Consider the following 17,812-nt stretch of genomic DNA (forward strand, 5'->3'; position numbering starts at 1 on the left):
CTATTCAAATTTATGGCTGCAAATAAATGTATTATTTATTGGTTCATTTAGGGGGGAAATGCAAAAAGAAAGACACTTTTTGTGGATTGGGCCAGATACCAGTGGGTTTGATCACACACACTGGATAAGATTGTCCCACCAATACAAGGGGAATTTCCAGTTACTCAGTCACATTAACATAATGTTTTGATTCAAAAGTAATTTTCCGAGTGCTTTTCTAGGGACAGAACACAGTAATATTTTGTATTGGCGTAACAGTAACAGATTCGTCTTCACACTGTGAGTCTTAGTAACAATATATCAAATGATTTGAACATTTGTCTTTCTTTCCTTCTTCAGATAAGATTTAGTTTCTCTAATGTTTGTGTTTGATCTCTAAGGATTTGTCCCCATTTACTTTATATAATAAATCAGATGTTACTCTCACAGTTACTTTTACTTGTGAAGTATTTTTTATTTATTTTTAATCAAAAACATGAAACAAAAACACAAAAAAGGAACAAAACCAGAGAAAACACAGGTGATGACAACAAATCAAATGAAAAATAAAGAAAAATATAGCCGCAAGCGGCAATGATCGGCCCTCGCCACGCCGCCGCCACGCCGCCGCCACCACGCCGCAAGAGGAGGGGGCGCTAACGCGCCCCAATTGTCCTTTTATTACGCCTACTGCTGAATCTGTGACGCTGTCACATCTTCTCCCCTTTGTTTTACCATCAAAAAGCAATTTTATTTTAAATTCTTGGCAAAATGTGCGGCTTTGCCGCACAGACACCGTGACTCTTTGAATGAAAATGTGGATAACTTTTGATGGTCTTGAAGATGAGTCTCACCAAATTTCAGGTTAATAGGGCTGACGCCCTGGGAGGAGTTTGTGAAAGTCTAAAGTGTAAACATGTTCTGGCGATTTCCCCATTGGAATAACATGAAAGGTTTCGGTCATCGTTACGGCAACGCCATAACAATTATGACATGAGTCATTGACTTTTTTGATGGGGATGCTAAAATTGAGTTGTGTGTCAAATTTCATATAATTTCGCAAAACTAAACATTTAACCTCCATATAAAATCTGTAGGGGGCGCTGTGGCGCCAAATGAATTTATTTCACTTCAAGTAGGTTTAGGGCAAAGAGTTTAACAACTGATTCTAATTTGACGCAATTCGGACTTTATCTGCGCAAACGGCAGAAATTTTAAATATGGGAGATTTCTGAAATTCTAGCTACAGTTTGCGGCTTCGCCGCACAGAGACCGTGAGAGGTATCAATGTAATTTGGATAACTTTTGATGTCCCACTCCTCAGTAGCATTTTCACCAAATTTCAGCTTTTTAGGGCCAACGCCCTGGGAGGAGTTCGTAAAAGTACGACGTTTGGAAAAACTCCGAAGTCATGTTTAGCCATTTTTGAAGCAATATGGCCGACATTTGGTTGGGCGGACGGCGTTGCCGTAATAATATTTTTTACTTCTCTTGTCACCATCTACCTCTGCGCCAAATTTCATGATTCTACGATCAGATTTTTTTTGGGTCATTTCCCATCTCTCAATGCATTTTTGGTACATTTGGGGGCGCTGACGCGCCAATTTTTTTAATTTTAGAAAAGGGAAATAGCCAGAATGTAGAGAGGCACGATTTTTAGAGGCGTGCAAATTTTTGTGACTTTTCGTCAATGTTCACTGGGTGAAAAATAGGGGGGTTGGTCCCGAGAAGAAGAAGAAAGAAAGAAAGAAAGAATAATATTCCGATGCGAAAACAATGTTTCCCATTTTTCAAATATCATAAACTATACATTTTCGGAAAGCGCTCGCGCTTTCCTACCTCATGGTGTGGGTCCCTGGTCACTGACGAGTACTTTCGATAATTTTGAGTGGGCTCCGCCCACTTTGTGTTTTTGGCCCTCTATACAGTAATAATGTTCAATTTTTGCCTTACATGCTTATATGCACGGAACATGCAAGAGATGGGGAACGTATTCGTGAGCTACTTAGCGCAAATGAGTGCTTTATATGGGGATGACGACCGCGAAGCGGTCGTCATCCCAATGTAAAGTGCTCGTTTAGTGCGAACTTTTGCACGGGCTTCGCCCGTTTACAACGGTAATGTTCCATTTTCCTACAACTAATTAGTATGCACGGGGCGTGCATGAGTGGAGGAGTGCGTTAGTGAGTGTTTGGAAGTGGGCGAGCGCTTCGCGCTCGATTTTGTGCGCACTACGTGCGCACTTTCGCAGCCGTGCTTCGCACGGCCTTACGAGATTAATAGGCCTCTCGCCAGCTTGTGGCGCTCGGGCCTAATGAAGGAGCACAAAGTCCAAAACAAACGTCCAGAGTTTGTCGAATTTGTCAAACCTGGATATTGTCCACTCGTAAAACAACAAATGAGTATGTACGGCATATTAGAGCTGCACTGTCTGATACCGATATCGATACTTTGAGCCGACACCCAGCATGCACCAGCCGGAAAACAGCATTACTTCTAGATGATTCTGTTATTTTAAAATCTCTAAAACAGCATCTACAGCCTGGACTCAGGATCATTCAGTGTTTATGCAGTAAGACTGATTTACAGATTTGTGTTGTTTTTATGATGAATAAAAGGAGTTGATGCAGAGATCTCACTGGTCACAAGACTGGGTCAGCAGAGCACCACATGCCTCCCTCACGTCCCACATTACTCAGACCCTAATTCACTTAAAATCTAATCTTTAGTCTGTCTCTCACGGTGAAAGGATGGATGAAGCGAAAGAAAACGGACCTGGACTGGAGTCTACTGTGTGTAATACTTTGTTTAAGATAAATAAAGTCAATAAGAGGCAACGACAGTGTCAGAGCGCTCGTCCATCAACCCAGCGGTGGCGAGTCTGATTCCCAGTTGTGTCATTGTGTCCTTAGGCAAGACACTTCACCCACATGTCCTAGTATGGAAGTGGTGTGTGCATGTGTTTACAGTGGTTTATTATTAACCTGTGTAATTCCCTCTGCAGCCAGTAGATGACATCAAAACTCACTTAGTCCCATGGGAAACAGCTGAGATTTTTTTTTTTTCAAACCAAAGGTAAAAGTGTGTAAAAAGCACAATAAGTGTAATGCATTATCATTATTGCATCATTATTATCATTAAAATGTGATATTGTAGAATTATTTCTCAAACTTCCAAACACAGAGGCCCATGAATCAGTGCATTCGGCTTGTGCCAGTCCCAATCCCTAATAAAAGGATAATGTTGAGTCAAAAAAGGGCAAATCAATACTCAAAGAAGCAGATGGTGACGTGGTAATCAGAATAATAACAATTACCGTATAATCAATTTAAGTCTTAAAACAGAACCGTGGGCCAACTTGTCACAAACAACAAGAACAGAATCTGCACTGTCAGAGAAACAGCTGACGATGGACGGTGTAGGATGCCACTGTCTACGGAGAACAATCGACTTCTTTATTGTTGAATGAATTTATTAATCGTGGACAGAACGTACAGTCAGAGTCAGATTTGACAAGAAACGAAAAAGAAAAACTATTTACAGCTTCAGATCTTTTCAGCGCGGGGACCTGAACTTTAAGGAAACGCCATAATTTGATTTGAGAAATGAGTTGAGGGACGTTCTGGATCAACCGTGGGCTGCACAGTTCACGGGGCGATTCAGAGGGAGGACAGCGAGTTGATTTAGTTTGGATTGATCTAAACATGTTGCGGTCTCACATTCTGGTGCTGCTGTTCAGCTGTGTTTCTTTAACAGGTATTTATTATTCCAATCTCACACTAAATTTAGGAAACATAATGGTGAAAAAGTAATTTTAAGTGTTTCCGTCGTCCTCTCTTTGTTGTTATAGATAATGTACATTTCATTTATACCTTAGAGTTTATGGCACAATTTTATTTATAGAATTGTAAGTTCTTGTATAGTTGCTTAATGTTTTCTTAAGTGTGCAGCAATGTCATTTAAAACCTCTTCATTAAAGTGCTTTTTTGGGAGGATATGGACAAATTTGGTCATGACATCTATTACATTTATTTTATTTACTATCATAAATCAATCAATAATCTTGTTTTTTAAACGTGACAGACTTTATTCATGTTGAAACTTAGGAATGTCATAGGAACATACGAAAATATTCTCAGTTCAGATTTTATTGGCCGGGTTTTGACGACGTGTCATGAATCTGGGTCAAATGCACAGGGACAAGTGTTAAAAAGCAGATACTAATCAATACGAAAACCATCTAATTGTATTTCTTCAGCCCAGTGGTTGTTGTTGTTGTCATATCTCGCACGGGCGTAGCTAGTGCAAGTATGACAACAAACAAAATGTAGATATAATAAGTAAGTAAGTATTGATACAAAAAACATACAAAGAGAACAAAACAGTATCTTTACTGAACAGTTTTAGAATCTTAGCATTGAACAGTTTGACAGTGTGATGGGCGATACCACAGACCTTTTTAATTGAGTAATACTATGGAAAATATTGCGTTATCGATCCAATACCAATACCAACATCATTAAGTTTGGTACTAAAATACATTGAAACATTGGTCATCATTACTTTCTTTCAATGCATTGTAAAAGTATCAATATTTTCAAACAAGTTTCAATATTTTTTGATACCTCAGTCAGTATCAGTATGAGTATTTGGTGTGGATCCGCCCATCACTACTACTCAATCAGTGCAGTATTTGTATTTCACTGTAATTTAACATCCAGCTGTCCAGAGACACATTTTTGATCAAAACACACATGACATAGTTTCTTTTTAATAAGTTTATTGTTTTTGTGCATTGTCCCTGTTCAAATAAATCAATTCAGATCTTTACTTTAAAGGAGACACATTATGTTTTTTGTCACACTTTGTATTGAACTGTAACATAAGTAGATAATTTTACATTTTGTTCGGTGTAAACAGGAATATTGATCTAAAACAGCTTAATCATAGAAACAGGTTTATTAACTTCCTGTTCAAAGCTGCACAACTGATAACTCCGCCTCTTCATAGTGATAAGCCACGCCTCTTTTGATTGTGCTTGACAAGGTTTTTATTGTGACATTTTAGAACTCTACCTGTATCACTCTTAATGTGTCAAATAATCACACTAAGTACAAGGATGTGGGCGGGGATAGGGGGCAGGTGACAACAGGGATTCTCTGAGCACTTGAGCCACAGTTGCAGGACAATATTATGATTCCCTCAAACATGCAGGAATCAATCAAAATACAACTTTGAGTAAACAAACCCTGCTAAAACGCCGTTGTAACAAGATAAGACGCTCATGAAAGTGGATTTTGCATGTTTCCCTCTGGCGTAAACGAGTCCACGTCCCAAGCTCACAGCGCCTCATGTCTCGTCCCTCTCGTGTCTCTCTCGACTGTAGCCGGCCTGCACTGTTACACCTGCCTGTTCCCGGCCATCTCTCCTCTGGACTGTTTCAAGTTCGCGCAGGAGTGTCCGGCCGGTCAGCGCTGCCTGTTCAGCGAAGCCTCGGGACGACGAGGTACGAACACAGACAAACACAAGGCTAAAAGAAGCATCTGAGAAAATGTAATAATCATAATAATAATGATAATAATTCAATCTTTGTAAAGGAGTTAGTTTGTCGTCATTTTACGCTCTGTTTGAAAGAGCGGTGGAACGTCTCTGTGGATATGAAAGAGCTAAAACAAATCAAAAAGCAAATAGAAGGAAAGAAAACTGAACGTAATATGTATTTTTTCAAGAGTTTCATGGAACAGTTCCACACAGTTCATTTAAAACTAAACAGAGATAAGTTGTGACTGCACATCCAGACATTGATGTGGTTATTTCAGGTTAATGCGATTACGGTCGATCTGGGACGTGACGCTACTGTTTTATCAGATAAAGCCTCATTGTGTTCAGCTGGAACAAACCTGTCTGTAATTCATTTTATACATTTACAAAGATTTCTAAAACACCTTTGTTGTTAAGAAAAGCAGAGCACAGACTGGCCTGAAAACCTTTGCTATAAAAAACATGTATGATAAGGTACGAGATAAATACAGCTATAAGATATGGGGCTGTTCTAATGCCCAGACTGAATTAAAATTTTCTCACAGTTTTTTCTTATAACAATCCCGATCGGATATCGGGATTGAATTAAAATGTTCACCAACTTCTCCGTCCAAGGCCACTGTGTCGCCAGTACCAATATTTTGTTGTATTTTGGAGCAAAATAAATAATTTTTAACACTTTGTATGTCCCGCCCATCTGCCAACACTGTTTGTATTCAGCCAAAAAGGGGCGGGGACATTCTGGTGGCACAGGAAGTGACATATGACCGGAGACATCGATAATGCTGTGTTACACCCACCATCAGGCTCTTACCTGGATTCAATAATGCTCCTCTGGGACAAAAAATAATCGCCCGCCCCTGCTGTAAAGAAGAAATGTGCCTTTTTTAATGTTAAATGGCAAAGTTTAAAGTTTATTGTTTTTTAATTCAACAAAATAAAATCAAGCTGAAATTTGTAAATTACTTATTCATCACAAGTCCGAATGAGTATTGAACGTCATATTGAACTGTCATTTTGCACAGTTTCATCTCAGAATGTGCTTTTGGACCATTGAAAAAGTATAAAAAAGCAAATTGTATGAAAAAATAGTACCGTGCTTGAAAATGTTGTGACTGGATCTGACAAATGTTCACCACTAACGGTTTGAGGTTTAATAGTTAATTGTGCCACTTTTGGTTTTTCATCTGAATAAAATATGCTCCAATTAACAATAAAAATTACAATTACAAATAAAACATTTTCATTTAAACTATGATGAAATTAAGCTACAAATTCCAATTAAGGAACATTTTAACTTTTGGAGAATATAATAAATACAATAACTGTTTTATTTACATCGCCTAAAGCAGTAAAACAGTCCATAACAGGGCCTCACTTACTCAAAAAGAAATTATTTAAATGACTTAAACAATAAAACCTTGAGCTATACTTTTGGCATCACTTTATTACCCCCTTTTTAACGTAAACCAAAACATTTTTTATATTCGCTCTGATTACCAGGGATGCCAGAGCTAAAAGATTAAGCGTTTGTAAAACCACAATAATAATAATATTAATCCAGTGTGACCTGTTTTCCCCTCAGGAGCGCTGACCGTGACCATGTACGAGAAGAGCTGTGCAGTGCCCTCACAGTGTGGACTGAGCGGACAGAAATACTCGGCCGGCCTGTACTTCAACTATACCAACGTGTGCTGCGACACCGACCTGTGCAACAGCGCCCCCTGTGTGCAGAGCGCCACGGTGCTGGCCCTGCTGCCTGTGCTGGGGCTCCTGCTCGACTGACCACAGCTGCAGGACACCAAATATACAAATATATAGACATAATATAATCTATAAAAAGTAAAGGCGTTAACCTGATTATCTGTATTGGTGATAATAGCCACGTAATCACTTTTTTAAAAATCTTGTGGCTTATTGTTCTATTCCTGGGCTGCAACAACGATTCTGCTCTTCATTTAGTCAAGAAAGTGTTATTTTCACAAATCAATTAGTTGTTTGGATTATTAAAGACCTGTAAGTATTTTTTTGTTGTAAATTTGACATAAATGAAACATCTTGAGGATCCTGATGTGAGACAAAACAGCAGAAATACTGAATGTGCATGTGTCCTGTGTCATTTGTATGTAATTACTGTGTTGTCTAAACCACTTCTCTAGATAACGATCATTTGATTACTAAATTAGTTAACAATTATCTCCGAAATCACTTCATTTGTCATTGATTAACTTGTTCCAGCTTTGTGTAATATCACCAAATCATTTCACCTTAATTAATTAGTGCAACGACGGTGACGTTATAAGAGATATAACACATCGCTCTATTTGTATTGTATTTTACACATTTACCTTTTTAACAAAACACATTTATCTGGTTATGATGGTTTGAAATGATGAAACCTGGTTTTACTTGAATGAAATAAATCGAGAATGTTTGAAATCGTTTTACCGTTTCAGACAATGATGAAGCAGACGTGTTTGTTTATAACTTTATTGAGATTTTAATAAAAGAATATTTGTAAAGCTTTTAGTACAAAATAGAAAATGTCTTTAGTTTGCCTTCATTTTGATGCGTGATGGTGGAGCTACTTTGTACAATCACATGAAAAAGCGATAATATCATTCAGCAAAGATCTGCGTGAAAAGCATTTGAAAGAAAATACAAGAAAAAGCATCTGACAAGAGTTAAAACAAATAAAAAGCATAGATTTGATTACACAAAACAGTTAGTCTTCTTCTACAGCATCTAATGTAACAGAGAAATCCCAACTGAGCTCAACAGCGCCACCTCTGGTTTTAGACAGTAAATATAATTCCCTTTCCAACACGCTGTCATCATTTTGAAGAGAATTGAGATAATACACAGGACGGATGCTATTACCCACCCACAAAATACATCTATATATACGTATAAAACGGAGAAATATACGACAAAAATACTTATAACTTACACTTTTATGATGTTTCAATACTTTTTATCCTTTATTATCAAGCTTCTTTTTCTAACTTAAAATGACAAACAACAAGAACATTTATAGTTTTACTTCTGGATCCAGAGTTGATCCACTGTCGAGCTCTTTAACATGCATGAAATCATATTTCATGCATGTACAAACAGCAACAATATATTTGACCGCAGCTCAGGATAAAACATGGAATTAGCCTCAAACGTCAAAGTTATTCCTCTTTATGGGATAATTGCACTTAGGAAAAGGACTGACCTGATACTTTGGATACAACACAGTGAACAAACCGTCTTTACAGCAGATTCATTTCATTTTAAACCTGTTTTTACTTGCTGCTTCAAACCTATAACCTTTCATCGGAGCGTTACAGTATATCGCATTAAATCTCCAAAATAGCTTGTCATTGCTCAGTTATTCCCCCAATAAATATATTCCCTTCGTCTTTGTGTAATTAGATGATTGGCACATTTAACTTCCTGCTTTTTGTGGCAAACGGACGCGTTTGTTTCTCAATTTTTTTAACCAAACTTGCAACTTCAGCTCCTTCAATAAAAGCCCATTTTCAACATAAAACAACTAAACATGCCGCGTTTAACAGATTCTGTAGTTTCCCTTCATTGGATACAACTTTCATCGTGATAATCTCCACAATACTGACACATTTTAAATATAGATCTATCACTTTTATTGCGTTATTCCACTGATATACATGAAAATCACCCAATTATTTTGTTGAATGAAGTGATTTTGCCTTTCCAACTTTCTGCTTTCTGCTGACAGTCAAAAGCAGACATTTAACCAGAATAATCTCTTTCAATTTGTAATTTAGGCTTTTGTCACAACTGCAAAACTATAATATAAAAAATGGGACTAAATCTGGAGCCAAACGGGGTCTAAAAATGAGTCTCCTTCACAATAAAAGTCACATATTATCGACGCATCGCAACAAACTAATCTGAATATTTGGTGACGTAGAAACAATGCGGCTCGACACAGTTTAAAACGATCCTTCCTGTGGCTTTTAAAGGGGAAGCAGAGTCCATTGAAACGGCTTCCTGTCTCTGTGAACCTCTCCGAAAGTCTGGCAGTTTGTTCAAAGTAACACCTTTGTTCTCCAGTAAAAAACTCTGACCGCGAAACTGTTTCGTTTGACACTTTTGACAATCGAGCCGGTCGATCTAACCTGAGAAATATGTGCAGAATTTGTCAAAGTTTCACGACGTCAGACTCTCAGTGTCGAACAGCGCAAGATAAAACCGAGAATGACCCAGGGCAGTTTTTAGCTTTACTTTGTGTTTTTAGACACAAATGAATCAAATGAATGCACAAAAACTGCATGATGTTAATAGCTTTGATTAACAAACTCATCATGCTAGTTTTAAAAAGCGGGACAAAAGTAAAAACAGATTAAATATGAGTTTGATTGTCATTTGGCTTAATTCTGCAAACACCAGATTAAATAAGAGTTTGCACTTTCCCTAAATATCTTAAATTATTGGTTTTAGTTGTAAGACAATAGCATTTTTATTATTTATTTAAGTGCAAGCATTGTTTGGGTTGTTTCTTCTCTATCTTTACAATTATCAACTCATTATGCAAATTTACCATGTCATTTTTGCTCTAAATCCGTGTTTCTCAACCTGTAGTACATGAAATGCTCAAGTCAATTTAATCCAAATCCAAAAGGAGCAGCTGGATTTACTTAATTTAAGAGCCACTTTTGTCTTTCTTTGTGATTGTCCTTTGTTAAAACTAGTGTAGACGTTGTGTTCTTTCTGAGATCTGGTTTGGCCCTGGTTTAAACCTCGTACAGTCCTGCTACAGACCGGGTTTAGATCTGGTGGAACTCAGAACGACAAACATTTACTGCTCTAAATCAGAGGATACCTTCAACATCAAATACAACAATAATAGCTTGCTTTTATTGTTGTAACAGTTGAATTTAAGACGTCAATGTTGTTGTTAAACTTGGGAAGTTATAATGATTTAGCTAATACACTATTGATTGTATCGGTTGATCAATCATCGTGATTTATCAGGTCACAATATAATCGTAAGAACTAAGAAATAATAATAGTCATGACTATTTTAGAAGCTCCAAAACAGTAAATGTATTGCATTCAGAACGTTTGATTTCTTAACACAAGTTGCGAACTATTGGAAAATGAAGGATTTCACTGTTTGTTCCGCGTCAACAATCGTCATATCGCGATGTTCCTTCTCACAATAATCGAAACGCTGACGGCCGATACCGCGACATCCCTCGATAGTGCGTGTTTTGCTTTCTATTTCTTCTAGTTTTCCCACAATAATGACACAACTCCCAGCAGGCTGCGTGCCCGGTCACTGTCTCTGCGCCAAACACATCTACGCTTGTCTAAAACCCGTCGGACGAGTTCAGCCCAGAGACACAAACGTGATCTGAAATGTGATCTGCAAAACACTCATCTTTTCCCTTTTCGACTTTCATGCTCCCGGGTACAATCTCTCCCTCTTTATATGAAACATGAATGACATCAGATTAACTTAAGTGGTGGATAATAACACAATGACATCTGTAACAAAACAAGATGAAGGTACTTAGTGGAACGATGTGGAGCTGACACAACGCCAAGACACAATAATACACGTTTATATATGCAATTCCTCCTACTTTACTGGAAGAAATATGAACATTAAGTCATATAAAATGTACATTATAAGTCCCAAGACAGGATAGATTGAGAAGCTTGCGTCAGGCATCTATTATAACGCATAAAAACAAAGCTGAGGTGTGTTTTTTGTGGCAAAGTTGCAGCTGGAATTAGCTTCATCTAAATTGGCAAAAGCTCGTTTAGAGATAAGATGCATTAGACTTGAATACTGTTGTTGTTAAATGTGTAAAAACAACTAAATTAAGCTGTTACATATGTGTTATCTGCAAGTTTGAAGACGATTTTTTGACTTATACTTGGTGAAATAAAATAAAAAGACCAACAAGAGAATGATGGATAATGACTTTGGATCGTTACAGCCGTTTAGAAGCCGGATTAAGAAATGTGTGTGAAGTTCATCGGCAAAGATCAAATATTTAGCCAAGTTAATGAATGACTGAAAAACTTAAGTGTTTTTTTATGTTCTTTTGTTTGGTTAAGGAAATGTTTGGAAGTATTGGACTAAGATCAGTTAACAGACTGTAAACTCTAGAGCTGCAAATAATGATTCATTTAGAAGTCAAACGATTATTTGAACATTTTACATATATTTTCAAATAAATATAAGTTTTAAATATGATGACTTGAGGCTTATAGATAGTGAACTTTTACGAATACGAAAGTATATTATGTATGAAAAGCAGATTGATTTTGTGATTTCATTAAAGCTCTTTTAGCATGTGTTTTAGAGTCTGTATTGTGTAGATTACAATTATCAGAATACAATTTATAGTCGACTAGTCACGTTTAACCATCGCAGCTCTACTTATCTCTCCACTGTGGGACAAATCAACGTTCTCTCGTCTCAAATGTGCAGACGAAACAGCATTTAAAGGTAAAATGTTCCAACGAGTACCTTTAGCACCTTCTAACGCGGCGTTTGTTTGATCGTGCTGAGCTGGTGCTTTTGTCCCAGGTGTCGTGCCTCGTGTTCTACTTGAGCACTTTGGCCACGGAGGCGTAGGCGATGTGGATCTCGTCGTCGACGGGGCACGTGGAGGCGAACTCCTCCCGGGCGTACGCTGCGTTCAGGTACCGCCACAGGTTTGTCAGGGACTCCGGGATGCTGAACTTACGGTACTTCAGACACACCACCTGAGGGAGGGACGAGGACGAGACGGTCAGGGAGACGCCATTTTGTTCAGTGCAGCAAAAGACAGAGAGACGTAGACAGATATTTGGTGTGGAAGTTTTACAGATGACATCAACGGTGAGGAATGACGTTCTCTCCCGTAAGAGTTAAAAACACAACTAAAATGTGAAAGAGTTGCAACATTCTGATTCCATCGTTTTTTCCTGGTATCTAAGAAATGAAATCAAGTACCGTATTTTCCGCACTATAAGGCGCACTTAAAAGCCTTTAACGACAGTGCGCCTTATAATCCAGTGCACCTTATATTGTATTTTCTGAACTATAAGTGGCACAATTTTTCATAGTTTTCATAGACTTATACTTATATATATTTATACTTATATACTTATACTCCGGAGCGACTTGTATGTGATATTATTTGCTATTTTCACACTTGCAACTGCATTTCATACTCCAGTGCAACTTATATTTTTTTCTTCTCTATTATGCATTTTTTTGCTGGGACGACTTATACTCCGGTGCGACTTATAGTCCAGAAAATACGGTATATGGATTCATTCTGGTTGTGCTTACTGACCTCGAAGCGATTTAGTGTGGTACACATTTTATTTTGCTTAATGCGCCTTTTATATAAAAAAATAATTGAAAATAGACCATTCATTGTCAGTGCGCCTTATAATCCAGTGTGCCTTATAGTGCGGAAAATACGGTAGTAGAAAAACAGCTAAACAACAGGACTTTGGAATCACTGCATTATCGGCGTCTTAAATGCGTGCGTAGTTTCACCTTGACGATGTGCAGCTTGGGCAGCAGGTTACAGTCGGCCAGAGTCAGGTCCGGTCCATCCAGGAAGCTGCGCGAAGAGGAAGTGACGTCATCAGAGCTGTTCTCGTCGATCTCATCAGGAAGTGGGCAGCCCAGGTAGTCGTCCAGCTTCTTCAAGGCTTTCAACAAACCCTTCTCCAGATCTGACACACGATACAGAGAGCACTATTTATGTATATCCTGGGTCTATTATGGTGGTAAATGTACATACAGTGGGTTTGAATGCACAATGGGGGATAAACTGAATCTACAGAGACCATAACATTGATGTTGTGTTGAGCAGAGACTATTAGAACTACATTTCACATTTCCCAAGCCATGTTTCAGTTAAAGACATAAAATCAAGATTATAAGAAGATACACAATTATCAAATAAGAGTGATTTGTTACATAAGGATCTGACATTTAGCACAGCAAGTTTCAGTGGGCCTGGGCGTTATCTTTTCACAGGGAGTATGAATCAAATTTCTCAGATTGGGGCGCCTGACTGGCCTTTTGTTTTGCCATCTGTGTGAGGTGATAACAGAAATAGCAGTAGGGGAAGCTGTTGTCAAACAGAGCCCCGGCTTTGTTTGACTTTTATTATGACTACTGTATAAAGCTGAGACACAACGCTGAGTATTTAGTCTTTTTTTTTTTTTTAATCAAACACATCTAAAACCAAAAGTTGAGCTCCATTTTTACTTAGACACTGTTGGTTTATGCGTTCTCATTAAAGGTGAGTTGTCATCGAGGATTTCTGCCGCTCTGGTTTAGCTCAGACACAGAACAGCAGGATTAGACTGTAATGTAATTAACAGATGCTTCCTGCTGTTTTCCATTATCTCTGAGGACAAACTGCGCTGAGGCTGATGGGACGGAGTTGACCTTGTTACTAGTTTTGCAATGTTTTTGTGATAAGGCACAAGACAGATTGGGTCGAAACAAATGACTTTTCCGGTCGACCAAACCAGCAACAGTTCTTTCAGTTAATCGATTAGTTACTCAGAGCGTAAAAGACCCCTGAAAATGAGATTTGCACTACATTTGACCCAGGTGAAGCTAACGTAAAGCCACTTAAGACAAAAAAGTGCTTTGAAGTGTCTCTTACTGTCGTTCATTTGAGGGTTGGAGTTTTTGACGTAAGCAGAAAACTTGGAGAAGACGTCGACCCCGGCTGTGTTTGACTCCGGGTTACGAGCGGCCAGACGAGGATATCTACAACACAAGACACATCGTAAACAGTTCAGGCAACAAGACGTAAGCAAAGAAACTTCATTCTTATCGCTGTATCAACACAAAGTCCACTGAGATTCAAGGAGTCCAAATTCATGAGTCCGCATTTGGTCAGTTTACAACTTAGTAATTAGTCCAGTTTGATATGACGATGCTATGGACAAATATTATGACGACAAATATGGACAAATATTAGACGATCATTTTGAAACTACTCTTGCCAAAAATCCCAGTAAACCCTTTTCTAAATGTATAATATCTTTAGAAAAAACATGAGCTGCAGAATAAAACATTTAAGCACTTATTTATAGTATCTATAATTAGTTATAGAAGTTATTTATTCAACTTTTTTACAGCTCAAATCTTATCGTACAATAAATAAATCCAGAGATAAATACATTGATTATCGTGGCAAGACTAGACAGTTGATATTATTGAAATGTTGTTTTGATGGTGAGTTAAAATATAGATTGTTTTGTCCTTTCCACCAAGACATTTGGAGAAATTCTACCACATTTTTTTATGGATTACAAGAAACTCATCTGATAACTGTTGTCAAGGGAATCCGGAAAGGTATAAAGATAATCATTTTTGTCGAGATCGCCCGCGCCTTCGTGTAGATTAAAGATAAGATCTTCCACAATGAGATAAATCCAAGGAGACATAAACACAATAGAACCTCCTGTAAACAAAGATAAGACTAAACACTAAACAAACATGCAGCGTGTTACATTAGATAAGTTACTTTGGCGGGCAGAGGTTGTCCTCCAGAAACTCCTCGATCTTGTTGGTGTCTGTTTTGACCTCGTTGCCGTAGAGCAGAAACGGAGGCTGGGCCCCGGGAGCCAGGTCTTTGAGGATCTCAGGCTTCCTACGGCAGGACGGATGTGAGCCGAGAGGAAAGAGGACCAGATGACAAAAGAGGAAAGAGGAAAGAGGACAACAGAGGAAAGCGGACAAAAGAGGAAGGAGGATGAGACAACAATGAGCTAATCAGGATTGAACCATAAGCAGACACACAGCTCAATCTCACTCAATAACACACTTTTGACACGTTCTGTTGTTTTACGGCGTCAAAACAACACCAGAAAATAGAAATCCACGCCTATTAAATGTATAAAGAATGTATGAATAATTCTGCCGATTTCAACAACATAAACAAGAATAAAAAATGCTGTTTATCAAAAGCATCCAAAACAACTAGTACAAATACATACAAAAAACAGTATCAATAATAATAAGATGTACTTTTCTAGGTCCCAATTGAGTGTCTTGTCACAGCTTTCAATTTTATTCTATTTTGTGTCATTAAAAACAAATACGTTTTTTGTCTTATGTCTGGAAAATAAAATGTATAGATTTTTTAATAAAGTGCCATTTATCACACAAAAAAAATCGAATTTATTCCGTCAGAGTCTGAATTGTGCTCCAAACCCCGTAAGGAGGATGGAGTGTGAACCCCTCGATTAAAAAGACACGAGTCGATCACAGACATTTAAAAAAGACTGAATCTTGAATACAAGTGGATTATTTAAAGGACGATTTATGGACGATTTTTCGGCGATTTGAGAACGCAGGCGGAAGTGCGCATGTGCACTCCCCCGTGCGGACTGATACAACACACACGTGCGTTTGTTTATTAGCGCAACGGAGCGCATCGCATCGCTCGTCTCCCGTAGATTTCTGTCCACTTCTGCCTCAGCTCGAACTGTCTTTCTCCGTCTTCATTTTGCCCCGTACACTGAGGGAACTATATTATGATAGATCCATGCGCTTAGGCACGCAGAAACGTGGGGAAGAGCCTGACGCGGCTGCAGGTGAGCGATAGGTGCGTTTTATGATTGATACGTGGCAGGACTAATGATTTATCCACGCCACGAGGAAATATGATAAAAAATGTGCTGAAAAAAATCGTCCATACCACCTTTAATGATATAAGATCGAGTGCCGTTACTTCAAAATAGTATTGTTCAGGTACTAAATAGTGGTCACTCTAGTAAGAGTAAAAAAACATTTGGGAAAGCAGAGAAGTAACTGTCTGAACGTAACATCGGATTTGAAGATAATGAACTAATGTAATTCGAAGGACAAAAAAAAATGACCGTAAATAATGACACAAAAATGAGAAAAACTTAATCAAGACGAAGCTGCGCAGGAAACACAGATGTTCAAACCGATCAGTATTATCGACAACATTTAGACTGACTCAAAACGTTTACTCTGCTGCTGGAAAAGTGTGTGTGTGTGTGTGTGTGTGTGTGTGTGTGTGTGTGTGTGTGTAGAGGAGCTGCAAGTGGTTATATATTTCGGTCGTATTACACTTTTCTCCACGCCTCTGACTCTCGGCGTGAGCTACAGTTACGTTGTGTCATTCTCACCTCCTCATGTCGACCGTGGTCACGTCGAAAGTCACGCCTTTGAGCCACAGAACCATGAAGAGCCTCTGAGAAAAGGGACAGTTCCCGATGCTCTGGCCATCGCTGCCCGCCTGGACGCAACACACGCAACAGACACACAGCGGTCAAGATTTAAATCAGCCGGAGAAAAATCAAATGCACAGTTGAAACCCTGCAGAGCCTACGTTTCTCTGCCATGGTCTAATCGGCTGAACAATAACGTGGTTTGGAGGTGAGAATTAAAAAATAATAATAACACAGCTGTTAGTTTGGAGATTGTGAGACGTTTGAATATCTATTACATATTTCATGACTAAATATATGCATTTGAAACGGTAGAAAATAGAGAAAAGAGAGAGATTGAACATAAATTGAGGATATAAAGTGGTTATAAAAATACAGTTAATCATTTTATGGTTAATTTATTATTAGTTCGACACTTTTCCAAGCACGTTTCAGTATTTTTCTATTGGATTAGTACAATATACAACAATAGTGTGTGAATATAATCATCTGGATCAACAACAACAAACAAAATATTGAGTTATTCCTTTTGTCAATATTGCCACTTGGTAAAACAAATCAAACTTCTTGTAAAATGTATATAAAAGTAAATGAACCGTTTAATAATGAACCAATAAATACTAAAGGAGGTCAATATGTGATACACAAACATAATGATTGCTTGTGCTTCAACAGTTCCAGAAGAAACAGTTGCACATTCACAACATCTTTACACTTTTTTTCTTCTTTGGTCTTGTTTGTCTTTTACGTTTACTGTCCTGCGATGGTTCAGAGATTAATTAAATTTGCGTTCTAATTCTATGCAGCTTCTCACAAACATTAGACCGACAGAACATGTTCAAATAGTAATTATCAGAACACGATACGCCATAAATGACCGCGTCGTCTGACTCAAACTCCGGTCGCGAGTGGCTCAAGTGTCGCCGCTCAGGAAGTGAACGCACCCCACACAAACGCACCGGGTGTCTGCGTGGGAAGTTATACATCAAGTTTGGACATTTCTGCGTCTTTAATGTCTCACTCCGGCCTTAGAAACGCTAAAAGGAAGTCTAGTTTTGAATAAGGAACTGGCAGAGATTAG

The 17,812-nt window shown here is 38.2% G+C and overlaps 2 protein-coding genes across 2 annotated transcripts in view; one reads left to right on the top strand and one right to left on the bottom strand.

Annotated features, from left to right (window-relative positions):
• The first annotated feature begins 3,532 nt into the window (after nt 1-3,532).
• On the top strand, nt 3,533-7,310 carry LOC140362115 (prostate stem cell antigen-like). Its single transcript, XM_072448163.1, has 3 exons — nt 3,533-3,735; nt 5,366-5,485; nt 7,106-7,310. The coding sequence occupies exons 1-3, from the start codon at nt 3,684-3,686 to the stop codon at nt 7,303-7,305; spliced, it is 372 nt and encodes a 123-aa protein (XP_072304264.1). The 5' UTR covers nt 3,533-3,683; the 3' UTR covers nt 7,306-7,310.
• Nucleotides 7,311-7,994: 684 nt separating this feature from the next.
• clic1 (chloride intracellular channel 1) overlaps nt 7,995-17,812 on the bottom strand; it is a 12,809-nt gene continuing 2,991 nt past the window's right edge. The window contains exons 3-7 of the mRNA XM_072448159.1: nt 16,690-16,799; nt 15,057-15,182; nt 14,187-14,293; nt 13,058-13,239; nt 7,995-12,273 (exon numbers count right to left, since the gene is read on the bottom strand). Coding sequence (XP_072304260.1) covers nt 12,112-12,273; nt 13,058-13,239; nt 14,187-14,293; nt 15,057-15,182; nt 16,690-16,799 — 687 coding nt within the window. The 3' untranslated portion in view covers nt 7,995-12,111. The remainder of the gene's footprint in view (nt 12,274-13,057; nt 13,240-14,186; nt 14,294-15,056; nt 15,183-16,689; nt 16,800-17,812) is intronic.

The sequence above is a fragment of the Eucyclogobius newberryi genome, unplaced genomic scaffold (assembly GCF_026437365.1).
Source record: "Eucyclogobius newberryi isolate DKJ021-1_F unplaced genomic scaffold, fEucNew1.0.hap1 SCAF_16, whole genome shotgun sequence".
Taxonomy (NCBI): Eukaryota; Metazoa; Chordata; class Actinopteri; order Gobiiformes; family Gobiidae; genus Eucyclogobius; species Eucyclogobius newberryi.